Source organism: Haliotis rufescens, unplaced genomic scaffold, assembly GCF_023055435.1.
Source record: "Haliotis rufescens isolate VD_foot unplaced genomic scaffold, xgHalRufe1.0.p SCAF_3, whole genome shotgun sequence".
Taxonomy (NCBI): domain Eukaryota; kingdom Metazoa; phylum Mollusca; class Gastropoda; order Lepetellida; family Haliotidae; genus Haliotis; species Haliotis rufescens.
This window is the reverse complement of record NW_025964001.1, coordinates 49832651-49860112: the sequence shown is the minus strand read 5'-3', so window position 1 is coordinate 49860112 and position 27462 is coordinate 49832651. Positions and strand designations below refer to the sequence as shown.

General features: G+C 45.0%; 2 protein-coding genes across 5 annotated transcripts in view; one reads left to right on the top strand and one right to left on the bottom strand.

Annotated features, from left to right (window-relative positions):
• Positions 1–22: 22 nt before the first annotated feature.
• Positions 23–27462, bottom strand: LOC125384269. Of its 2 annotated transcripts, XM_048403042.1 has the most exons (3): positions 27316–27462; positions 620–849; positions 23–273 (listed from the first exon to the last, which is right to left on the bottom strand). In XM_048403042.1, the coding sequence occupies exons 1-3, from the start codon at positions 27324–27326 to the stop codon at positions 263–265; spliced, it is 252 nt and encodes an 83-aa protein (XP_048258999.1). In that variant the 5' UTR covers positions 27327–27462; the 3' UTR covers positions 23–262. The 2 variants fall into 2 exon arrangements, with proteins under 2 accessions (XP_048258999.1, XP_048258998.1); XM_048403041.1 differs by having other exon boundaries at positions 23–849; positions 27316–27453.
• LOC124117816 (protein YIPF4-like) overlaps positions 26761–27462 on the top strand; it is a 115251-nt gene continuing 114549 nt past the window's right edge. The window contains exon 1 of one of the 3 annotated variants that reach the window (XM_046479842.2): positions 26761–26940. In XM_046479842.2, the coding sequence (XP_046335798.1) occupies positions 26889–26940 (52 nt within the window). In that variant the 5' untranslated portion in view covers positions 26761–26888. The remainder of the gene's footprint in view (positions 26941–27462) is intronic. The other 2 variants (XM_046479843.2, XM_046479841.2) reach the window with 2 other exon arrangements.

Sequence of the window (27462 nt, the reverse complement as noted above, 5' to 3'; positions counted from 1 at the left end):
CAATCAAGACACAAAGAGTCAGTTCAATCAATCACTGTTTAATCATGAAAAAAACCAATCACAACCCGATACAATGGAAATACGAAAAGTCAATGGAGGAGGGAGTGCTTTGCATGTCCCTACAACCACCGCCACAACAACAACAACAACAATAACGCGACCACGTTTTCCTCTTCCATCTTCAAGCTCTTCCATCTTCAAGTCCCTAAGAGGGGGTCCTCCCTCAAACCTGTGAGAGGCCCAACCGTTCAACACGTACAGTCTATGGCCTCCCTGAAACAGACATGACACATCACTTGATCACGGTTGCAACTGACGTGTTGACAAAGTTCTTCGAGTGAAGAGGAGGATCACCATAAGATGTGATCCTCAGATGCGATAGGCATGTCATCATGTGTCACTATGCTGTCATAGGTCAACATACTACAAGTACAGTCTATGAGCTCCAGCTCACAGGCATGACACATCACTTGCCCGCTGTTGCAACTGATGTATCTTAACATGTTGTTGTGTCGGCAAACACGACATTCGCGTTGTAGGGGAGTGAGTTGAGCTTCTCCATAAGGATCCAGGTCAACGTTGTCATCATCATCATCATCGTCGCAAACCATGGGCGTACCTGAGGAGTAGACATGAACCTCTTCCGGGGATGCTGGTGACCAAGAAGCCTCGAGCAGGGGAAGCGTGTCCAGATCCATGGAAGGGAGAGTGGCCATCTTGAGCGCTTCATGATCATCGAGGTCACCCGTCGCCATCGTCACAGGGGCATTCGGTGAATAGGTGGGCTCCCGAGGGGTTTGTTCCCACCACTGTTCTAGCACGGACTGGGCTGAACTGACATCAGGGGTCCTGTCAATCATAAGGACAAAGTCCATTTAGGATAGGCATAGGTCATGCATATGAATCACATCAAGAATGACTGAGACAAAGAAGAGCAGGGTACTTACAGTTGTTCTTGAGGAGAGATCTTCAGAGATAATTTCTTCCGTGATCGTCTTTTTGCAGGCGTTGCAGGTGTGGTGGCAGGTTTCAAAAAGGATGTCCCCCTCGTGTCGATGTCTGTTGTCGCCGCAGTCGTGGTTGCTGTGGCTGCTGTGGTGGTGGTGGTGGTGGGGACTGGTGCTGTGGGGGTGGGGGTGGGTGTGGGGAGTGTTGCCGTTGCTGTGGGGGTCACCACGGCTGTGGGTTTGCGTGTCTTTTTCTTCTGGATCTTCTTGATCGTCTTCTTCGATGTGCCTTTCTCGGGTTCAGTCAGCTTCCTCATCTTTGAACGTATCTGGTCGCACATCAGGTTGTCGCCCTTCGCACGTAACTTGGCGTACGCGTCGTCGGTCTTCATCTTTAAACACAGCAAGTCGTACACTTCACCCCACAGTTCAGCAGTCATGTTACCGTTCCCCTCTCCACTGCTTCCTTGGCCACTCATGTCGCTTCGTGTCTTGTCATTCAACCGTTTCGACATGTTGTTCGACATGATGTTGTCCGGATGTTCTGTTCGTTGTTGTTGTTGTTTCTTTCCAAGTCTTCACGGAGGCACGTCAACACTTGATGGTACTCTCTCCAAACACGTGTTTCTTCCAGATAAAACGCCAACAACCAACACAACGTGAGGAACATCAATCAGAGGGGACGATGTTGTTGCTTGGTCCGTTCAGTGAAAAGTGATGACCGGAGAGCGTCGGTCGTATTAAAAGCCACGGAGGTCCTGCTTTCTGATTGGCCCGTTCCGGGGCCTGACTTTCACCTTGGTTTTCCAAACTGGATCGACCCTTGTGTTTCTTTTCCATAGGGTTAGGCTTGTAGCGTGAGAGAGAAAGCACAACCTCGGTTCGACCAATCAGAGGCCACCCTGGTTCGAGCGCGGCCTCTGATTGGTCGATCATCCAGGCTTCGGATTGGTCCGATTTCGATCCGTTTTTTCTGTAGGGGTCCATGTCGATTCAGTTTCGATCCGCTGTCATGAAAAATTTTAGTGAAAGTCGTCTCTGTACCCAAAGGGGAGCGTGTCTACAGGTAGCCCTGTGATGTCGTCGTAGACGATGCGTCGCTTGTCGTACATGGTACGATAGTCTTTTCGGGTGGGTCGGGTCACGAGTGCGTTTTAGTGCCGAGGGCCTTTTCGAATGATCTGATGAGGGTAATCCAAACTGATTTTCTCCTCCTCTTTCCCAGGCCGTTGTCCCAGTATCAGTCCTTTCATGGTGTCAAAGTTGAGATGGCGTTGGTTTCGGTAATTCAAAGTGAACCCTCGCACTTTGCAGGTCGTGCGCGTTCCATCGGGCCTGGGGTTCATTAACTCGTAGCCATAGTTTTTGGGCCTCCCGACACAAACGTCTTGATGGTGTTTCCGTCCAGTTCATCCGTAAACTCGCCCAACGAATGACCCAGCTCTGGATTCGCGTCGTGGGGTCGATGAATGTCAATGACGCTGTCCGTGTCAAAGTACAAGACCCTGCGGTCCACCAGGGCAAGGGTCTCGTACAGCTTGAGACGTGCTTGGGCGGTGACCCAAGCAGCGATGGCGACGTTGAAATGAGAATGAGGGGTTTGGAATTCTTTCTGCTGGGTATAGGTCACTTCCACCATGTGTTCGTTGACCACGACCACATCCTCGATGGTATTGCGTTCATCCCTCCACAAGGCAAAGTACTGTACAGGATCGTTCATATACACGTTCTGACTGTAGTCTACCCGTTGCCCAAACTTGCCCCAGAGCGAATTCAGTTGCATCTTGGCAATCGTGCGACGTCCTGGATTTTTTTCGATGCGGTCCTTGTCCAACCCAATGCCTTCTTTGTCGTAGATCTCCTGGATGTACGCGTCGTGATCCGTACATTCTTCGGGGTATCCGCTGGCTTCGAGCTTCTCCTTGAAATGTCGATCGATGTAAGTGTCAAAGAGTCCCACTTGCTGGGTGTCGGGGTCATGCTGTGCAAAGGTGTCAAAATGCCAAACGTCGTAGATCTGAAGCACCCGGTAGTCATACTTCTTCACGGCTTCCTGGAGTTCTACGGTGGCGTACGTCCCCACCCATGACCTCTCTTCGTCCGTGTGCTCGCAGGGGGAGTCTGACCGGGTGTCGGCACACGTGCGGCACAAAGGACAGAGCAGTTTGCCACCCGATCTGTAAGGCAGTAGCGGATGGTAAAGTCGTTTCGGGGGTAAGACACGGCATTGGATCAGGCCTTTCAGTTCAAACAACGTGTCCACAGGGGGTTGATGGAGAAGGGTCGGGTGTCCCGTGGGAAACGCTCCGGTCTTACAAATGTAAGGGTAAAGGGAACAAATATCGATGTACTTGATGGTTTCACCTTCTTGGGCTTCGTAGCATAATCGCGTCGCATTGGTGCGTCCTCCATAGAAGGCGTCGCGAGGGTTGAGCGGCCCGGGGACGTGGATACAGCGGGGTCCCTGCAAGAAAGCACGCAGAGCGGAGTCCTCCCGTTGCATTTTCGTAAACTCGTGCTCCCACAGGGTGACGATCCGTTTCACCTCAGGGTGTTGACTCAAGAGACTCAAGCGGTAGTGGGTGTCGGTGTAACGGGCTCCCAACGACGAGCCCAGGACGGGATGCGGTTCTCCACGTTGGGTCTTGTGACAGGTCTGGCACCCATGCCAGAAACAGCCCAGGAATTCGTAGACGGTGCCTGTCGCTGGATCGTAGCCATCCACATGTTGACCCCCTCCACACGTGAACTCTTTTTCACGGCCATTCCTGGCGTGCTGGAGGTGCAGATGGGGATCCGTTTCCATCAGATAGTGGAGCCAGTGCAGACAGGCCTGAGAATAGTTTCTCTTGGGTTGGTAGCCTTGAGGTGGGAGAATGGCGATGGTATTGGGTTTCAGGTCGTGTTTTCGGAAGGATTTGATGGTGAACGCTGCAGCTGTCATCACTTCCACAAAGGGATCCATGCCCACCGAGTGGATGGCGTTCTGTCGGAAGTCGGCGCATCCCCGTCTCAAAATGTCCACATCGCTTTGGCAGTAGGTTAAAAGTTCTCCTTGTAAGTCGAACAAGGCTCCTTCTTGCACTTTTTGGGTATGCCACTGGAAGAAGGCTGTGCGTTCTGTGGGAGACATGCCATCGGGATCGTACGTGACGGCTGGTGGATAGGGACCTCTGTAGGTTTGGTTGACTCTCGTATTAAAAAAGTGTGGAAAGTACCCTTTCTTCATTTCTTTCAGCCCAAAGCTCTTGGGAAAGGCTTTCAGGGGGTAAGGGATGAAATTTAAGCTGTCTTCGAAACATAACCGTCCCAGGGTCATCTGCAAAATTTGTTGGCCATGCCGAATCTTGGTGGGGAGTGTCACCAGGAGGGGGGACAGACCCTTCAGGACTAAGTGTAAATCATAGGATCGTGCATTATGGGCCATCACATAAATGCGATCCTCCTTCGGGACTGTATGACAGGAGGTGTTCTTGTTCTTTGGCTTCTTTGTTTTCTCCACTTCCATGACCTCTTCCCCCTCTTCCCCCTCTTCCATCTTTTCCCCCTCTTCCACCAACTCCTCCCCCTCCTGCTGGGGTGATGTCTGTCGTTTGGAAGCGTGCTTTCTTGAGGGGGTGTCATCCCGTTTTCTTTTTTTCCCCAGGTGAGCTGTCGTCCCCTTGCGTGTGCTGCCCTCCTCTTCCTCTGGGTGGGGCTTCTTCTTGGGTATTTCAGACAACGTGGTCAACCACACACACACATCATGTCGCGTGGTGGGGCCTCGAAACACGATCTCACGGCTGGGACCATACCCTTCTTCTCTCCATGGACAGTGTTCGCACAAGTTCTTGCTCACTTCACCGATGCATCGTCCACATCCCAGTTGCACCACGCACAAATTTGGAATGTGTTCCCCCGTGTCTTGCATGCATTCAAAATCGTAGAAGACGTATTGAACATGGTCTCGTAGGGGATGTTGTTCCTCTTCCCCCTCCTCCTCCTTCTCCCCCTCCTCCTCCTCCTCGTTTTCTTCACGGAGAGGCGTCATGTAACAGCGATGATCTGGGGTCATGGGTTCTCGGCACACCAAGCAGGGATGGTCTTCATCGAAGCACTTGTGGTGAGCCATGGGGGTCTCCAAGACGCGGACCAGCTGAAAGCAGTTCGGGCACCTGTGAAGCGATTGACAGGCACTGGGTTTTCCCTCTGACGGTGACTGGAGATGCCGGGTGTAACACGGTGGATTGGGGAACCAACCTTGACATGTCAAGCAAGGGATCCCGTGCTCTTCCTGGGGCCCGCAATAGTTAGAGTGGAGGCAGCGGTGACAGCGGTATTCCTTGGTGCAGGGATGGTTTTCGGGATGGTCGTAACGTTTGTCGCAGCGTTCGCAATAATGGTTAGAGCCATAAAAAGCGGGCATGGAAGTGATGACATCGTAGTGCTGATCATGATGGTAGAGATGCAGCACGGTGGCGTGGGGTGGAGTCTCATCACACTTGTACAACAGTCTCTGACCCACCTCTTGACTGTAGACTTTCAGTTGATAATGCAGGGGGGCCAAGGCCCGTCCCACGCGTGCGAGGTCGTCCAGCCCCCGACAGGGACCTTCGGGCAGGCCAAGGCTTCGACACAAGGCCCGTGCCCGTATGCCTTGAACGTCGACGCGATCCGTTCTCGTCAGTCTCTTTCGCTGGGCGGTCCATGCTGGGGTCAGAGGGTGAGGCTTGTGGGCATAATGCTGTGCCACCACCAGGGCCCGTGTCAAACAGGATTGATCTTCGTTCTTGATCCGTACGATGCACTGTTTGCGTGTTAAAAAAGCTTCGAGTCCAATCACGTTTTTCAGCCGGGGATCACCACTGCCTGATCCTAGCCTGTTGGGATCTGCGACGTGTACTAAGGTCACATCCATGGTAGCATCGATGTTCAGGTCTTTGTTGGACTGTTGGACTTTTTCCACGGCTTGCAAAATATCGAGCCCATGGAGATCTTCAAAACGTCGAAAGGGAATCCGTATGGGAGTGTTCAAAGCGGGATGATCGATACCTAGACCAATACGATCTCCCTTCTGACCTGATATCTGTTCATAAAAGTCATCGATCACCCTGTCAAATAAAGCTGGCAGTTCCATGGGGACGCGTTCCGGTGGTACGGTGTCCAAGTAGTCAGGGTTGAAAGTCAAACGATAGGTATGATTAGCAGTTCTTAACTGTCTGGAGCGGGTGATATCTTTCCTCTCCAAACGATAGGGCGTACTTTGGTTGCTCGTCATGATAACGATGTGTGTCTGATGAACGTCTGTACTCTAAGAGGTGCTGAACGTCTGAGGAATGGACAACCCTTCCCCAAAACAGGATCGAAATCGGACCAATCCGAAGCCTGGATGGTCGACCAATCAGAAGACAGCACCGACCAATCAGAAGACAGTACCCGAACCGAGTTGTGCTTTCTCTCCCATGGTAAAATCCATTTCCTATGGAAAAGAAACACAGGGGTCGGGTCGTTTTAGAAAACCGAGGTGCGGACCAGGCCCCGGAACGAACCAATCGGTGCGCTGCGTTTTGGACCAACCAGGAAGCAGTGAGTTTCGATCCGTTTCTTCCCCTATAAAACAAGCGTGGATTCGAGTGGGTCAGTGTATGTGACATAAAATCATCTAGAATGGCTGAAACAAAGAAGAGTGGTACGACGACGACGACAACGCGTGGCGAAGATGCGGTGATGGATAGTGCAGAACCTCGTGAATGCTGGAGTAAGAGTCATGCCGAGGAGGCGGTGTCACTGCTCAGTCAAACACCATCGCACTATTATCTACGCTTTGAAAGAAGGCTCGCTTCGTTTGAGACGTGGCCCACGCAAATGTATCAGACTGCTGAAGAGATGGCCCATGCGGGCTTTGTCTACACTCAGGGTGCCGATGGGGTGTGCTGTTTCCAATGTGGGGTGCGGCTGAGACAATGGGCACCCCACGACGATCCTTGGGCGGCACATCACAAGTGGTCCCCAGACTGCGACTACCTCAAGCTAACCGGGTTGGTGAAACACCAGAAGAAGCTACAACTGCACTATCTCTGCGAAGAGAAACAGAGGTACACGAATGACGTAACACGGCCGGCTGCCTAGGAGGACGTTTCCCGTGTCCTGCGTTCCCGTTCAAGTTCCCGTTCAAGTTCCCGTTCAAATGTTTTTCTTTTCTTGGTTGGAACCCCCAAGTGGACAGCAGCAGCAGAAAAGTTTTTCTTCCCCAAAACGGCCCTTTTCAGGGCCACCCATCTCACCCAAAAGACAACTTTCCTCCTTTGCTTTGCTAAACACCCCCAACCCTCCAAAACAAAGAACCCACATCCTCCCCCTAGACCTCTTGGAGGCACACGTCTAAAAATACAATACATAGATATAAATAGATATAAATAGAGTTAGATCCATAGATCCATAGAGACACGTAGTACACCGCGTCAAACATCACGTGTGCATGAACACACGCGTCACAGTACGCCGGTCGACCTACACGAGTGCCAACACCTCGGTATCCTTAAATAATAATAATAATAATAATAATTTGAAAACACGCACAGGGTACGACGTTTGCATGACAACACACAAAGTACAACCATGACGTTCACATCGCGACACGAAGTCCATGACGCGTGCAAACGTCACGCAGGTGTATCGATTTTTCTCTATTCATCTCACTACGACACGACTCGATACACACACAGGACACCACGTTTTGACTGACCACACGTTATTCTATGCATCAACGTCAACGTCTGTTTGAAGACACACACACACACCCACGCACACATGACATTCCGATTGGCATGGGAGTGGCACCACGTACATCGCGTAGGCATTCCCACGTTCATGTCTACCTATGATGGTCCACCTTCCTTTAGCATTCAGACGACCGTCTACCTCAAAAAATACCAAGGCTACCCAAGAAGAAAAAAAAACCGGATCGAAATCGGACCAATCCGAAGCCTGGATGATCAACCAATCAGAAGCGGCGCTCGGACCAGGCGGGGCTCTGATTGGTCGAACCGGGGTTGTGCTTTCTCTCCCATGGTAAAATCCATTTCCTATGGAAAAGAAACACAGGGGTCGGTCCGTTTTGGAAAACCGAGGTGCGGACCAGGCCCCGGAACGAACCAATCGGAGCTGCGGCCTGGCGAACCAACCGGGAGGCAGGGTGTCAGTGCCTCTCCTATAAAACAAGCGTGGATTCGAGTGGGTCAGTGTCACTTGTAAAATTGATTATAAAGAAAAGCATCATGATGAGCAGCAACAACAGCAACAGCAACAACACCGGCAACAACTACCCCCTGAAAGAAAACTGGGATGTAGAAATTGCTACAGTGGCACAACCTTTGCCCGGGTGGAAAGAAACATCACCACCACCCCCACCACCATGGTCTCCAGCGTGGCAATGTGCCCGGTGCCATGGGGGCCTGCCCGTCTATGCCCAGGGTACAAGGGTACGGGATGGAACTTTCGAGTGCGTCTACTGCGGGACTGTACTGAAGGACACCTACGTGCGTCGGTTAACGCACACCAGTAGGTGTCCTGTCAGACGCGACATGAAAGCTCCTCCGTGCCTTTGGACCGTGGGATGCACAACCATGTAAACATCAAAACGGCCCTTTTCAGGGCCACCCAGCTTTTCCTCCTTTGCTTTGACGACCCTCCCACCCCTTCTCCCCTCCCCCCTCCCTCCCTCCCTTCACCACCCCCACCACCACCCCCCACGCCTATTTCTATGTTTAGAACCACACCAGAACAACAACCCTGTCGATCTTGTTCCCCCTCGTACGGGCGCTTCTCCGGGTTTTCCCCCCATCCCCGGACACGGAAGCGACGCCCTCTTGCATGCGTGCGCCACCGGACACGGATGCGACGCCATCTTGCAGGCGCGCGCCACCGGACACGGATGCGACGCCATCTTGCAGGCGTGCGCCACCGGAAACGGAAGTGACGCCATCTTGGATGCGCGCGCAGGTATCCCATCATGCACTGCGCAGGTCACGTGACCGGAAGTGACGTCACAAAGGTCACATGATCCTCTCGACCAATCAGAAGCCAGGAGCGGTCCCAGAATCCTGAGCGGTCCCAGAATCCTGAGCGGTCCCAGAATCCCGAGCGGTCCTAGCCCGATGCTAGTAACTACTATTGGCTAGTTCGACAGGATTTGAAGTAGACGTGTCCTTGGTCTTCCGTAATTCTAACTCGTTGTCCGTAGGGCAGGCGAAGTCGGTAGGATCTGGATGGGTCTGTAGATTTATGGTGAAGTCATTTCCGAGGGGGGCCCCTACGGGAACTGCCTCTTCCTCTGCCAAGTCCTCTCTGTGAAGTGGGAAGATCAACTCTGGAGTTCTTGTACCTGGGTTGATACGATCTGTTTCTCTGAGTAGAGGCTCGAAAAGAATTCCGATTGGGCTGTTCGCGTCGGGGTCCAGGGCTATGTCGCTGGGGTCGAGTAACTGCCGGTTGTCTCTGTAACTTGGATGCTAACGAGATGGTGGATTCCTGAAATTTCTGGTTAGTTGACGAGATAATGGCTTCCTTCACCGATTTCAGTCTACCGTTGAAAAACTGCGATGACGTAATGGGCTGTGACATCATGGATCTCTTTAAAGGGTCTGGCATCACATGATGAACTTGCTGTAGTAAGTGTCTTCTTTGCATGATCAGAAACTGCGCTGACATCCATACTTGAGATGATAGGAGGTGTTCCTGCATCTTCAGTATGTGGTCTAATGAGCTGTGGATAAATCCCGTCTTCTGACTAGTCATCTCCGTGGAAGTGTCTAAGGGAAGATCATCGCTCTGGTTATACGGGGGTATGACATGGCGAATACCAGCTGCTAACCAGTTGATGTAAGAACCGGTATTGATCATTTGTTTATTGACCTTATCTAAGCTCTTGATCTGGGACATATCAATGCGCATATTGGGGTTAGGTTTCTTAACCAGATCGAAGTAATCTTCGTCAATGCTAGGCTGTAGTGTGAACGGATCATCATGTGTTTTGTAGGCAGATCTAATATAGATAGGCTTCAGTTTAGTACTAGGACCCGCTGAACAGTTCAACTGATTTTCAGTTCTCTTGATGACGTCATCCAAATATGACGGAGGGGGAAGCGTATGGAATGGTTCGGTCCCCTTATCGGGTCCCTCATATCCTGCCCGTTCAATCAAGGGTTTAACGGGTGTACTGTCCTGGTCTGGTTTTAAGGTGGGCATTAGTTCATAAAGTTCTGTTATGATGTCTCTAAGGGAGTAATTGTTTGATCTATAATCCTCCTCTATAGCAGTGTCCCCATAGCCTGAATACTCAGGTGTAGATCGGCACCCCCTACTCTGGCTGGGCTGGGAGTGGGTCGTATGGCTGAGGGTATCGTAATCCCGGTCGTCTGATTTACGGCAAGCTGTGCGGGAATCACGTCTATAACTGTATGGTGATGTCATATTTCCCTCGCTTTCTTCGCCCGTATAACAGGACTGTGTGGCAGTATGAGAGGGTGCACGCTTAGGATTACTATCCTGATATGCACGAGCTTTGTCGGTGCGTCTATCATAGTGGCTTGACGGTGATTGGTGCGTATTTCTGTGCATACTGCGGTGTGAAGACCGTGATTCACGATGAGCCCTGTGATGTGCGTGGTAGGGAGAAGATCTATGAGATTCTCGCTCTCTTAGTATAATTCTCCTACTGTCCTCATAGTCTGATTCAGCGTAACCTTGTACATGTCTGCTGTATGAGGGTGTACTGCCATATTCAGCCTTAGATCTCTGTTCGTGATCAATCCCTGATTGGCCAAGCCGGGTTTGATTAACTGATTCTTTTAGGTCTGAGATTTCTCGAGACATAGATTGCATGCGTGTGTCAATCATAACAGACATTGAATTTGTTATTCTTTCCGTGAACTCATTTACGTGAAAGGGGGAACGCGGCAGAGGGTGAAAGTCGTTAGTTTCTGTCCAAACTCGACGATCGACCGTACCAGACGTTGCCGGATGCAAGTTAGAGGCACTTTCTGTTTGACCGGTAACATGCATCTGCTCCTCAACATTATTGGGAGAGTGGGATGAGCGACGGGGTCTCTTCTCCTCAAAAGGTGAGACGGCGCCCTCGCGCGACACTCGCTTGTCACCCCCGTGATTAATTTTAGCCGCCACGGGCTTAATCACTTGTTTTCTTGATGTAGATGCTCTAGTGACCGTTTTATAATCGGGATTTTTTATCCATGTCTTGGAGAGCTTGTCAAATTTTTCTTTTGACAGATGCTCGCAATAACTGCACCTTGACCTCTGTGTACAGCTGCTTTTCTTGCATGCGAGACATCTAGGGTGAGGATCCCCAGGAGTTTGGTGTTGTCCACAGCCCGAACAGACAGGTGTCTGCTTATGAGATGAAGATCTCATCCCACAACACTTTTCTTAACTAATTACTTACTAGAGACTCCGATCTTCTATACCCCCGTTCTGCTAGTAGAACTTCTCTCTGCTTGTAGTCTATAAAGCTTGAGACGATCTATCTTGTATGTGGAACTCAATCACGTGTTCGGATGTGCAACAAAAATTTTCCTTGTTGTCATCAGGACACACAGGAAAGAAGTGACTAGATTCCCGCCTTGCGCATGCGCAGTGGCGCCTCTGGCAAGGGATAGGGTTTCCCTCACAACTATGGATATGTTGGCAGTGTAGTGGACGTCTGTTGAAAATTTATAAAAAATTTATAGTGTGGTTCTCAGCATAAACAGGAATTTATGGCACTGATGTGATAGAGGTGAGGTATTCACAAGAATTATATGGGTTGCTGAAGACCTATTGTCTTCCCTGATCATCACGGGTCAATATATTGAAAATGCAAAAATAACTTTTTCATGGTAGATCTAGTCTAAAAGATTATTCTATTGACATCGGTTCCATTCTCCACAAAGGCAAACATTTGTTCAATGTGCGACGCCATCTTGGATTACGGGGCGAACTACCTCTCGGGCTCGATCGCGAGTACACGCGTGCGCCCGCCCTCCTGAACACGCCTCACGTGTAGGTATCGCATTGGGTGATAAGTAACGGTTTAACTAGCGGAGCTCTCTATACCATCATGAACATCCCTCTGTGATAGGTGGCTACAACCATGCTTGCCGTTATGTTTACAAACAAGACTTATTAATTACTGCCGTGACGCCGACTTTTACCCCTGCTAAATTGATTTCTTTGTTTGTTAATTTGAATTTCTTTTTTCATTGCAACTATCATGTAACTGATATAGTAAGAATGTAAGGGGGGAAGTTGGTTGATCGGATGGTCAGGTTCGCTGACTTGGTGGATGCATGTCATCGATCATCTCATGATGTCGATCCCTGGATGCCAATACAAGATTCTTGAAATTTGCCCTCTACCCCCAAATGTACGAACGTTTATACTTTTGTTTAAGACTTTGGAAATACTAAAACAGTTATTTTTTAAAAGGTTTACGACTGACCATATTTTTCCAGATGAATTTAACTTTTTGATCAGATTGGTTCGAGATTGCAGACGGACGGAAATCACTCAAATTCCCCCTTATACATTCTTAATATGCCAATTACATGATAACTGAAATGAAAGAGAAATTCAAATTGACAAACAACGAAAAGAATTTGTAAAGGTAAGAATATTCGGCGTCATGGCAGTCATCGCTTGTTTGTCCGTCGGTAGCGAGTTCACCTCCAAGCTATCGCTGTGGCAGCGCAGGCCCCTTCCCAGCGCGTGACACCTTCGTTACACTCTCGGTTTCATCGCTGCCACCAGTGTTGGCGCGGCCACCATTACAAGAATCTTAAATGCTCTCTAACCCCAAATATAGTAACGTTTATACTTTAGTTTATGTTTATGTGAATACTAATACAGTTATTTTTGAAAAGGTTTACGACTCACCTTATTTCCCAGATGAATTTAACTTTTTGATCAGATTGGTTTCAATCTCATGAAAATCAGACCTAAGTTCTCACTACCGCTGATTAAAGATCTGAGGACATCCCATTAGGGGTCACGTAAGAACGACCTTTCATTCGACTTATCAGAGCGTCGCTTACCAGATTATGAAAGTGACAGTCGGAATGTGATTTCTAATCATGCAACCTCGAAAACTTTAACGGGGGTATTCCGAACGATAGTTACGGGTTAAACGACTGCAATCATACAATCTATAGACTATCTATTAGCCATTCAAGAATGTTCTTTTGTTCAGGTTTCAAATTTGTAATCGAGAATTTGTCAAAATGTTTCGAAACGTAGTCGCCAATTTGAAATTAGTGCCGTAAAGCACGAGAAAGTTCCCTTCTGATTTTGGGAGATGTTGGTGTTTTTCAGCAATTTTTTAAAACATTCTTTCCCATATTATCGTGCAATTTCCGGGTATACATTACGCACGGATCTGTTCCCTATCATTGGTTGCGATGATTAACACCAACGAACATGCCAAGACTGACCGCTGTCCAGAGGGAGAGAGCCATAGGTATGCTGCAGATGGGAGCGACACAGAGAGAGGTTGCCATTAACATGAACTGCTCCAAGATGACCATTACCAGACTGGTCGCACGTCTCCGACAGACTGGCAGAACCCCAGACAGACCACGGAGTGGCAGACCAAAGGTCACGACCCCGCAGGATGACCACTTTTTACGGGTACTTCATCAGAGGAACAGATTTCTTACTGTGACGTCATCAGCTGCCAACAGCTTAGGACATCCGGTTAGCAGACAAACAGTGACCAGACGACTACGACATTATGGTCTCCGGGCTTATCGCCCTTTCAAGGGCATGACCTTGACCCGTCAACATCGACGTGCCAGATTGACGTGGTGCAGGTAAACTCAGCGATGGCAACAAAGGGAATGGCGGCGAGTGCTGTTTGGTGACGAGAGCAGGTTCCAACTCTTCAAACCTGAAGGGCGGAAGCGAGTTTATCGACGACTTGGTGAACGCACAGCTCCTTGTTGTGTACAGGAGGTGGGACCTTACGGGGGCGGAAGTGTGATGGTCTGGGGCGGCATTTGCGGGGACGAGAAGACGGAACTTGTCAGCATCGAAGGCAATCTGACAGCACAACGCTACATTGACAATATCTTACGGCCAGTGGTTCTTCCTTTCATCCAGCGTCAACAACGGACGGTGTTCCAACAAGATAACGCCACACCCCATAAAGCCCGTATTACTAGATAAGAGACTTCCTCAACGCCAACAACGTGACTGTACTGCCGTGGCTAGCTCGATCACCAGATCTGTCATAGAACATCTCTGGGACCAGCTGGGGCGTCGTCTTCGGAAACGTCAACATCCTCCCTTCACGAGACAAGCGTTGATCGTTGCCCTCCGTGAGGAATGGAATCGGATACCTTCAGTCGATGTGAGGACGCTTGTCTACTCAGTTCGACGCCGCATTCGAAGATGCATTGCCGCTCATGGAGGTCATATCCCGTATTGAACGGTCTGGGCCGTCGTCACCTTAAAGTTGTAACCAATGTTGTTGATCGAATACTGGACCAATGACCCATTGTCAAGAAATGTCCCTGTTGGAGGTCAAGGACTTTGTTGTTGAGTTAGTAAATTCGCATTTAACTGTTCTGAATGATGAATTTCTACAATACAATTGTTATTGCTGCTTCAAATTCTGTTGGTAATATTTTATCCTAGAAATATCGTTTGTAACGTTTCTTTTGGCCGTCAGTTTATTTAATTTAATATCATAGAGACAAATATGAATTTTTTGAGGTCGATAGTAACATTTTGTCGTTGTACAAAGGCATTGAAAACTGTTCATTGTCATGTCACATAAGACCAAAAGGTTGCGCTGAACTCAGTATCTCGCGTGACCGCCCCGGGCAGCAATCACGGCTCTGCATCTCCTTGGACTGGATACTTGTACGAATGCAGTCCTGCAGAATTCTGCGCCATTCTGCTTGTAACGCGTTGGCCAGTTGTGGGAGTGTCTGCAGCGTGTTCTCACGTGTACGTACACTACGATCGAGTTCACCCCAGAGGTGTTCGATTGGGTGACACGAGCTGTGTGCGGTGGAGCGTTGTCTGGGTCCTCCAGCCCGTAGCTGTGGCATTGCGATGACGTAGGGGGAACAGTCGAATGTAGCGATTGTGTGCAGGGTTGGTAACTCTTGGTCGGCCGGTTCTCGGACGGTCTGCAGTGGAATGGACTGTGTGTATCGGTCCCAAAGGCGGCAAAAGGTGCTGTGGTGGACTTTGGAGTGGTGTACAACAGACTGCGATTGCCCTCTTTTGATACGTACTATGGCGATGTTCCGATCGGCAGCGCTGAGTCTCGGCATTTTCGAACTTGAAAAAATGTTGACAATTGAATGACAAATTACTGGCGTATGCTTTTTATAGCCACTACCACGAGCTACGAATGCCATTTTGCTCTACTATTTTTCCTCCATGACATTTTGGGACAAGCATGAAATGAATGCCGTTTAAGACATTGCAAATCGACAATGGCTGCGTTTTGACGCACCGTTTGTCGAATATCAGGCCACCAACATTTTCCATTAACATATATCCAATTTATATACCGAATTTGTTGTGTAGTCAGGTTCAATCAACTACATACTACCTGTGCGTTTCTTTTTTTGAAGAGTGTATATTGATCCCAAAATTAATTATCCTTTACCTAATTAAAAAAATATCCCCTCAACATGCACCAAAAAAGAATATATGTTAAACTTCAACATAAAAAAATTATAGTGTCACACATCACTCAATAGTTAATCAAATAACCATCAAACCAAACCAATACATTATATTGATGACTATAATTTAGTAATAATAATAATAATAATAATAATAATAATAATAATAATAATATTTTCATAATAAATATATCAAACCCTAACCTGTAAAACACACATATCTCTTAATTTTGAATTCCATTCGAATATATATTATCATGGTCATAATGAAGTATATCAGTAAGTAAATTTTACTTGCATTATTCAATTAAAGACCTCTTAGTCTTAGGTAGTTTCAGGCTTGTTGCAAAAAGTAACTGGTGTTAGTATTCCATATGAATATTCACGGTGATATACTTATTATCCTCCGCCCAACGAAGTTGGCGGGGGATATAGAAACGGGCTCCGTCCGTCCGTCCCGTTTCGTTTCCGGAGCATAACTCAATAAACCGTTCAATATTTTTTCATGAAACTTTGCAGGTCTGTCAGGTACATGTTGAACTGGTGCCTTTTGCTATTTAGAAATTTAAGAAATTTATATTTTTTACGTTTCCATGGCAACAAGATGGACTTAGATTCTGTGAGGGTAGGGTTCGTTTCCGGAGCATAACTCATAAACCGTTCAATATTTTTTCATGAAACTTTGCATGCCTGTCATGCTCAACTGGTGCCTTTTACTATTTAAAAAATTTGGACATTTTTTAATTTTATTTTTCCATGGCAACAAGTTGAACTTTTAGAAATTTATGAATTCTTCTTTTAAATGCCAAAAACAATGCACTATCCAACCTCATGGAGCAGTTTACATTCGCCCAGTATATCAGCAAACCAACCCACACCCTTGGCGGTACACTAGACTTGATCTTCTCTAATGAGCCCATCTCAACAGGAGTCTTTCCAGTTCCATACATTGACCATCATCTTGTGTGGGATGTGACGGAATAGGTGTGGTATATTGAAGTGACTTATCATTATTTCTTTGTATGTTAATCAATGTGGTAATGAACTGAACTTTTTTAATCTTAATATTTTGCATTTAATCTACTATGTCCAAAGCAACATCTTGGGTTTGAACTAGTAATGACCATAATCACATTTCACAGACTAATACTATTTATGTTTCTTAAAAATATTCCATGTAGATATTATTACGAGTCAAAATGTAACCTGTAATGTTTTTTCTTTCTACCACCCTAATGAATTCAGTAGTAAATGCAGTAACTGGTTTTGTCAGTTTGTACTTCCATCATGTTTTTGTGGAGAATATTTCATTTGTTTCTTCATAGAAATTGTGTTTTGCAGCATTATATTTTGTTTCTTCAGGATATTTTGCATTTACATCAAGTAGATGCTCCCCTTCTGCCTTTTACTCCTCACAAAATTTTGAATATTTTCAAATGTATGTATTTGTGTGATCAAATTTCACTGTTGTTGACATAATATACACTTCATTTGCTGGGCAGGAGACTTGGCCACGTTAGTGGCAAACTCTTCTTTTTTGTACAATTTCCATGACAAGTTCCACCTCGATTAAAAAAGTTAGGTTTTGTTTAGATTTAATTATGTCATAAATTCTGCAACAGGGGCGGGGGATATAGCCACGTTAGTGGCAAACTCTTGTTTATCAAGTTATGTAAACATTCTTTGTTAAGTCCAGTGATGAATATAACTGGTGTTGGACAATGGTAATTTAACACTGTGCATGTACTTGATGTCTTAGTTCTATGTTGTTGCTCTGTTAACCATGTGCAGAACATGAATGTTTTTTTTACTTCTTGGTTATGCAGGAGTGAATTTCTGCTGTACAGCAACCAAAAGATGAAGCAGCATCCAGCATACAACAACTTCAAGTCAGAAGTGGTCAAAATGCAAGACAGATACAATTATGAAGGTGATCACCAATGACATGTCCTACATTAAGAAAGATACTTCCCAATAAATGAAGTGTAATGTTATTCAGAGGGAAGAAATAAAAAGTGTGTTACACCTCGTCAGCAAAATAAGTGTTATAACACTACAGACTGTGATTGATAGCATGGGTAAGATTAATTGCGATGAACAGTAGTGTTATTTTATTAATATTTCTGGTTGTGAGGCTCAAACGATCCAAGTTAAAAAAATTGACAGAAGTCCAAAACATTTATACTTTCAACTTATCATTCAGTGAACACTGATAAACACAATTTTAGTACAACGATATTGACTTGATGCAGGGATAGAAACAATTGCACCTATTTTCACATTTTCCAATATCCATTCGGACCAATCTGTTTTAAGATTACTGGTCAAGAATAATGTGTATTAGCTATTGTCCAATGAATCAGTGTATTTGCATGCTGAACCCTTATACAGCCAATGCAAAAAAAGGGCATGTTTATATGTCAACAAAGAATTAATTTCATAAAGCAACCACTGCTATGTCATTGGTTAAATATAATTTTCATTGGTAAGCATCTGTTGTATTTTCTAGGAAGATTTTGACCCATAAACTGGAAAACTACTATCATACATTCAATGTACATTATTATGATATTATATTCAATATCAATTCAGTATCATGGCTGATACCATAAATATTTTAAAAAAAAATCTTTTGTATGGCATTATCCACACTTAAAAACCCCACATAAATAAGCTTTAGATTTATTCAGTAATTTTATTCCCAGGTCATGGTTACTCTCAAAATATTAAACATTCTTGTCAAATATTCCCAAAAGCCAAGTCTGAACAAATAACTGTGCCAGTGTAAATTGGAATATTTTCAACAGCATGCAATGTTACTTGTGTCAGTATCTAGATTCACACTGGACTTTATGTGAGAGTCCCAAGATGTTTTGCAAGACCATGTTGATGTCAAGTAGGTCCAATTCCAGCAAGTGTCCAGTGTACATGGTGTATTCTGATGGTCACAGACATTATTTACAGAACCAGTACTTCAGATAGGACTTTATTATGTTTACAACAGTATACACAACAAGAGTTGTTCTTTCATAGGCAATGTATTGCTTGACCACAAAATGTTCAAAGAAATCAGAAGATAAGTTACAGTCCGAGATGTTCTTGAAGTGCAGTTATGCTTGACATCAAAGGTTTTTCTGGTGATACATATGCATCTACTGGTGAGCAGGATTAGGAAATCTTTCTCCCCTCAAACATTGAATCTAGTCCAACTGCTAAAGATAAATAACTCTTATGAGAACATATAACATATTGTAACAAACATTCCTGTTCTAGCAAGGTTAACAGGTATATACTCGGACCCCGTGGTACCGCGGCATTCATCGTATCGCGGCATTTGTGATTTCCGGTGATTCACGCGGGACACGCCTCTTAGCAGTTGTCTATTAATGCAAATCAGTACCAGTAAGTGCTCACTTCGTAAACAATTTCAATTTCCTCGGAATGTTCCGTATACTGTAAGTCAGGAGTTATTAATGCGTTGATACATACTTCTGGCATTTTTTTAAATATTGCCTTGCCCCCGTCTGTCAATGGCCAACAACTCGCAGTTCCCCAAGTAAACTTTCTCTATCGACCTGAACTAGATCATCTGGATATTCATGGAGAATAATAAGGTAACGGAAGTTATGTAGTCCGTACATTTTTCCCCGCTCTGTGCCAAGAATCTATTGGGGGCCATAATGCCAAACTTAGAAATACGTTCTTCACTAGTAGCCAAACGATAAATACATAGTTTGGGCATACTAGGAGTGCTTTTTTAAATATATTTATTGTTGAAATTTAACATTTTTCCCTTTTGTGACAAATTATTATCATCCAATTTTTTTATAAACAAGCTTAGAATATCATTTCTGATATTTTGTTGTTGATTTATAAAATATTTTTCTCTTACTTTTCGGTAAATAGCTCTATGCATTGATTACCTATTACTGATAACACATTTAGAATTTTACTTGTGCTGTCTTTGCACTTGTCTGGACAAATCACTGATGACTGGCATGATCATACCAAGTGGTTGGTAGAATTATGTCCTCTTTTTGTCCAATTTGGACCTCCATACACAACTTTTCTCTGTACCGCGATACGACAGAGTTCTCTCCCTTGTCAAACAGAGCGCCAAGCTCCTTCCCATTGAAGTATTGCGTTGGATTCCTTTTTTAAGGCGTTTCAGCGGTAATTTTCAGTGACTCTGTCAGTGCATTACAAGCAATTCGGGTAGGTTCTTCCTCAGCGAGGCAGGACTTGATCAACATTATTCTCGTCCTTTATAATAACTTAAGTAAAGATCTGTTAGATGTTGAATTTTCATGGATCCCTGCTCATGTTGGCTTACTTGGAAATAAGAAAGCTGATAAATGGCAAAAGCTGCATTAGAATTTGATGAATCAGAACAAGATGAAACAATTTTACCTTCTCCTGAAGAGTTAGGCACCGTCAGTATGACCCATGCTAACACAAAATGGCAGCAGAGATGAGCATCATCCTTAAAAGGACGTCATCTCTATGGCATCGATCCTTTTATCACTAAATTACACATATCTAGAAATAATCGGAGAGAGGAGGTTCTCTTAATAACCAGACTTCGTCTTGGGCATTTGGGCCTTGGTGCTTATCTAAATGTTATTAATAAAGACATTTCTGCACATTGTACAGTGTGTAATCAGCTTGATAATGTTGCTCATTTTTAGTTGCATGGCTAAAAGTATGTTAATCAGCGTAAGGCAATGGTGGAGTCTCTAACAGTTCTCAATATTTTATGTTCTAGGAATATTGTTCACCATGATGTTCAGAATGGGGGGCACGGGTGGCCCAGTCGTCTAAGGCGCCGCGATTCGCTGTGCAGAGTTGCGTCCCTTGGGCACGCAAGAAACCTATGATTGTGGGTTCGAATCCCGGTTCGCCCCAGTTATGTTTCTAGGTTTGTCAGCACCATGCCCGTGCTCATGGGTTTCACCGAAGTGGTAAACGTCTGAGACCTGCATCACTTCGGGCTTTCCTCCCACATTAAGCTGACACGCCGCGATATAACTGGAATACTGTTAAAAGCGGCGTTAAACCCAACTCACTCACTCACTCACTCAGAATGTCATTCTCGCTTATAAACTGACGTCCAAAAGAAACTTTACCAACTGAAAATATAAATTTCAGACGAAGTATAAAAAAATTTCCGATGAAGTCTATCTAAAACACATAACCTAAATACAACAATAGTGTATGCAGAAGATGTTATTCGTCTGTTACATGTTTGCGAGATAACACGTGAAGAAGTGAAAAACACGTGCACCACAACTGCAAATGCAAATGCACGTGCGGGTAAGGGTATAAAACGATTGCACAAGTCAGACATCCACAGTGATAAAAAAAACACAAAAGAAATGCCACGACTCACAGTCGAACAACGTGAACGAGCCTTGGGTATGGTACAGAAGGAGCCACCCACGCCCAGGAGCCACCCACCGCTGACAGGCCAAGAACAGGCAGACCCAGGGTGACCACGCCCCATGATGACCGGTACTTGCGTACCCTTCACCTCCGAAATCGCTTCCTGACAGTGACGTCATCGGCGACAAATGCCTTAGGTCACAGGGTTAGTCGACAGACAGTGGCCAGGAGACTCAGGGCTCATGGAATCAGGGCTTTTAGACCATACAGAGGACAGCTATTGACAGCGCAACATCGTCGTCTGCGAGTGAGATGGGCCCGGACTGTACGACTTTGGCAACGACGTGACTGGCAGAGGGTTGTCTTCACTGACGAAAGTCGATTCTGTATGTTTAGGGCTGATGGAAGACAACGTGTTTACCGCCGAAGGGGTGAACGAACGGCGGCGTGTTACGTGCAGGAGGTCGTACCATATGGTGGAGGGAGTGTCATGGTGTGGGGAGGGATCTGTGGGCAGGAGAGGGACACCGCTGATCATCGTTGACGGAAACTTGACAGCTCAGCGTTACAGTTGTCCTACCATTTCTCCAATAGCAGCCACGTGGTGTCATTTATCAGCATGACAACGCTAGAGCCCATACAGCCAGAATTTTCACTAACTTCCTCGCAGCCAACAACGTCAACGTCCTGCCGTGGCCTGCACGCTCACCCGACATGTCCCCCATAGAACACCTCTGGGACTTGATGGATCGTCGTGTTCGACAACGACCACACTCTCCAGCCAACCGGCAAGAACTGATCTTGGCCCTCCAAGAAGAATGGCGTCAAATCCCACGTGATCTAATCAGACGACTTACTTTTTCTGTGCGTCGAAGAGTTTTTGCGTGTATTGAGGCATTGTATGTCACATCGTGGCTCTAGAATCCGGTACTTGTCTGTATCCTTCCCACGATTGATATATCTGAACTGATTTTATGACGTCACGGTTGCGTATCATGTGACTCTAGATCACCTATAGATCTAAATAGACCTGTCAAGGTTAACTTCGGAGCGGCAATTTTGACTTTTACAAGCAAGGTAGGGTTCTAGGGTTTTACTCACAGCTAAATTATATTTTTCGCATTCTGAGAGATTTTTTAATATTAATATTTGGTCCGCTCTCTAAGTATTTGATCGCGGGTTTACCTTTGTTGACATCCGGATGACGTCTTAGAGTTCCGAGATTCCAACAGCCATTCCGGATTCATTCCGACGGAATATTCCAAGATCGTAATTATTCAAGCATACAAGTTACAGTTACAGTTATCGCAAGTTGCAAGTGATTTGTCGTCCGTATAAAATATTACAGTTTGCAGTCTATATTGAGATGTTTTGACAGTCGTCCATCAAGGTTTTTATCTACAGACGTTTACAGGGATTATTCCAGAATCGATCCTAGATACATGTATTTAATTCCAAGCTTTAATTAGGATTTGACTTCATACTGACTTCAATCGCATTTTGACAGACTTCAGGAATGTATTGTTTACATTACATGGATCCAAAAAGTTCGTACACTTTCAACTTTCAAAGTTTATTGTACAGTTTAATTGTTTTAACAGTTCAGATATATCAATCGTGGGAGGGATACAGACATGTATCGGATTCTAGAGCCACGATGTGACAGACAATGCCGAGCGACTGATGTTTCCAGTACAGTTCAAAGCCGGTATCGCGTCTCGCGACTTCGAGACCATGTACAAGACTTTTCAGTTCATTGAATAATTAATATACTCGCTATTGAACTTTACCTACTTGTTGTGTGATCCTTCTGCATTTCGCTTGTTTCGACATTCGTAAATTTGACGCAGTTGCCAGCGCCACCATCATTGAATCAGGACTGTATCTTCAAGACTTCCAGATAACTGTTCCATTTTTACGTCCGAATCAAAAGCCATATCAACTGCACTAGAGTTCATTAGTAAACAATTTAATCATAAGCAATTTATCCTATTTTCAGATTCTCTTTCTTGTCTTCAGGCAATTTAAAATATGTCTTGTAAACATCCACTAAAATTGAAATTATTGAACTATTACATGTTCTTGCTACGAGCCAATACGAAATCGTTTTGTTACCCAGCCATGTTGGAATCTTTGGTAACACAATGACCGATGCTGCTGCAAAGGCAAAAAAGGCAAAAATTCTGTGACACCACTTCTAACCCCATGCAGTAATATTAAACCTATAATTAGATGTTACATCCGACACCTGATCCAAAAAAAGTGGGACGCCCAAGCAGGCATGAGTGAGTAGTGAGTTGTGTTTAACGCCGCTTTTAACGGTATTCCAGTTATATCACGGCGTGTCAGCTTAATGTGGGAGGAAAACAGGTCTTAGACGTTTACCACTTCGGTGAAACCCACGAGCACGGGCATGGTGATGACAAACCTTGAAACATAATCGGGGCGAATCAATAAACTCTGCATAGCAAATTGCGGCGCCTTAGACGACTGGACCACCCGTGCAGGTATGAATAAGTTACATCGCATTAAACCAACTATTGGTTACACCTACTTGGGTTGTCAGTCCAGATTTGAAGAGGTCATTATGCGACGATGTCGTATTGACCATTACAGATATACACATGCGTATTTATTTCAAGGTGAAGACCCCCCGTTCTGTATTCCCTGTGATGTTCTGCTTGACTGTATTGATTTTGCCATCACAAGGGATACCCATTTCAAAGTTTCATCTATAAAGGATCTTTTTAATATCAGTTCTCATTTAGTTATTGTTTTTTAAAAAGAAATTGAATTGTTCCATAAATTTTGATTAATATGTTGTGTATATAATATAGCTTTTATACTTGGCAGAATAAATATAATAACTGAGATTGTTAGTGGCTGTATCCTCGAAGGAGGTTTGAAGTAGTGTAAAATGATTGTCCCCTGGAGAGGGTATGTAAGACCACGTCATTCCAAGTTGATTTATTCTTACCACATCGTTTAATCGTAGAATATGTGTTGTTATAATAAGGCTAAATGTGTTAATAATCGTCAACACCTGAAGGGATGATGTAAATGCTGCTGGGGTCAATACAGGTAGCAAAAGTACTGTAAGTCCCCATGGTCCCTCGTAGGGTGATCTACCTTCAGTTGTTGGAGATCAATTGCCTGTTTTAATCATATATTGTTTTGTAAAGTGCTGTCCATTTTATGATTCTATACTAGTTTTAAATATTTTTCTTTGATTGGTCTAGTTATTTTACTGTCCTTCGTTGGCAGGTTTTTATGTCAGTTTGAAAGTATTTATAATGCTTAACCCTTGATAGTCACGATATTGCCGATTTAACTCACACTCACACTCTAATTTGACAGCCAAGGTGATCCCACAAGAGTTCTACAGGTGATAATTCTGGTGATTGGGCTGGGCAAGGCAGGATGTTTTCTGGGCCTTGTGTTTTCTAGTTAAAACAGTGTCTGTCTTGTTCTGTTGCAAGAGCGGTAGTACACCAGGGTAGAGGGACTGGCCAGTGTAACGCTGTCCAGTGGTGTTTCCTTCCAAAATCACTAGACCTGTCTTGACTTGGCTACAGATGCTGAATTGACAAGACTAATGATGCCGCATTGACAGTGCTACAGATGCTGCCCTCTCCAAACGGTTCTTTGCCAGTTTCTGTTCTACCAGCGTTGCAGTGACAGCGTTACGTCTCGTAATGGTATGCTAGCTCTAGATCTGATACTGTATCGACGCAGTCTTCTGGACACTGTTTAGCGACTGACATTTAAGAATTGACCTTCACTTTGTGTGAGTTCATTGGAGTATGAACCTTCATAGAGTGAGGGCCAAACTGTATGAACGTCGGAGCTTGCGACGACGTTCATACAATGTTTGGCCCTCACTCTATGAAGGTTCATACTCCAATGAACTCACACAAAGTGAAGGTCAATTCTTATAATTTTTTTATCACTATTTCTTACCTCAAAAGATGTAGGCCTAGATCTAAACACAATTTTATTTATTAGGTGACATGGGCGTATGGATGCACAACTTGCTCTCCAGAAACATCTTACGCAGGACATGTGTTCAAATCATATCCTCATTAGATGAGAAAGGTCTGTAAAGAACTACCTCAGTAAGTCAGTCACAATGACAGCGCGTCGTAATACATTTACATCAAGTACAAGACGTCAAAATGGCCGACACGATAAACGTGACGGGAGAGATTTCCGAAGTTGTTGATGAACCTTTGGCGGTTACATGTGTTAGTCATCATTAATCAACTGGCCGATCATTGAAAGGTGAATAAAGATGCGTCAAACAGACACAAAGGTAAATTCATAGATTGCTGGAGACGGTCAATGTCAGCCTAGGCACGGATCGAGTCGATACTACGATCGTTTAGATGTGCATTTCTTCGTTTGTTCATTAGGATGGGCGGTAGCGAGGATATTCGTGAACAATCATGCAGTCACGCTCTCTGACATTTCTCAAAGTATACTGAAACGCTGAGACCAAGAATAAAGGTTCTAAATGATCAGAAAGAACGCTTATGCATGTTTTCGTGCAAGGGAATTCCCAGGGGTTTCCCCAGGAATGTGGAAGTAGTCCGTCAGTGTTTACGTCATTTCAAGAACACGGTCTCGTGAAAAACGTATGAACGTCAAATTGTGTCGTTCATACACTTATGAACGTCAATTTCGCGGTCATGTGACCGACCTCTCGTCCAATGGAAAAGCCGTATATCGTGTAAACTTCAAATCTAAAAATTATAGTGACTTGCCTCGGTTGATGACGTCACAGTGTTTAAATATTATTTCTCTTATGGGGGATATGCAAATAGCTTTTCTTGGGTGGTTGTGACAGGAGGTCTGCCACTCCTAGACCTGTCTCTGTTCGCCAAGTCTGCCTGAAACAGGCCATGCGACTGGTAATTATCATTCGCCTACAGCCCAAACTCCTTTCGACGTGGTCATGCGTTGCTCCTTGCTGTATCATACCAGCAGCTTCTTGTTTCTGTTGTAGAGTTAAGCTAGCTTAGCATATGCCAGTGTCCAACGTTTTGGGTGCGAATGAGCAGTACATCGTCCCTTTATTTTTGTAGGTTGGCATGCTGTTAGTGCAGCCAAAGTTGCACTTCAAGCTCAAGTTCCCTTGATCTGGTTACTGTAGCACGTTCATTACTCAGCACATTGTTTGGTTGTGTTCAGGCGATCGACTTTCAATCATTTTCTAACACTATATGGAGTTTGGACCCAACGTGTCCAAATTTCAGTTTGGTCACGTTACTTCGTCAATTTATATAAAAAGTTTTGTTAATTATGTCCATTATCCACACAATCTTAGAAGTGGAAATGTACATTCCTCGAGCAGTTGTAAGAACAGAGATGTCACGTTGACCAGTTTTCTGCCAATCTGGGCTATTGCTACACATATGGTTGTTGTAAAAATGATTTTTATTATATAAAACTGCTTTATCATACTGTTATTTTCAATGGTATGTTTTAAAAACTCCTAGATCTTCATATGTACTGTTGTAATTGTGAACAGTGAGACAAATTTAACATTCTTTCCATGTGTTGAATTTGAAATGTGACGTAAAAAATCTCTTTTATGAATACATGACACTTTTTATTGATAGAAACTTATTTCATTCTTTTATGAAGAAAAGAAAATCTTAGCTTCTGAACTTGATGGAAAAAAACATGACTCTACCCGAAAGGCCGTATTCTAGGGCGGTTTGTGTTAATGCTTTCGACCGGTTTGGTTGAAAGCCGATTCAAGTGCTGACGAGAGATCGGAGTGTTGCTAAATATTGAAGTTTCTTCGCTGTTCGGAGCTGTGCAACGACAACGTCACAACTCAAACAAGACAGATCAACGGTGGAAAAGAAAACACTTTGGGGCGATGTATAAGTCTTCTAACGACGAGTTCCAGTTCATTGTGGACTCCAGTAACGGTAATGCAATAATTTAGTCATTCAAACAGAAACACAAATATGTTGACCGATACTGGCCCTGCATAATTAAGATACGATTTTTTTCGTGTTGTTTGAGAAATTTCCAATATCAGGTTACTTTAATTGGGAAGAATTTACAAATCTAGCTCAGTAGGCCCCAAACCATAGGCTAAAGCCGTACATGTTCGCGGGATAGTTGGAGAGAGGCTGAGAGATTGACTGTGTTAATGGCAGGGCCTTGTAACTAGGCTACTGGTCACCGACCAGTTATCGCCTTTTTTCATGTTATTTCTGACATATTCCGGCGGAAGGGGTCGTTGTCGGCACAGGTTCAATAACCCCAGACATAAAAAAATTTCACACACATAAACTAACCTTAAATTCATGGTGTCTGGCCGTCAGCTGGCACCGCTCTGTGCATCTTCCAAGGCAAGAGAGTTAACAGACTATGAAAGTCCTGTTTCCACCCTTGCCGAACTAGGCTAGTGTTATGGAGTTACATTTTGGCAGGACTAACGAATG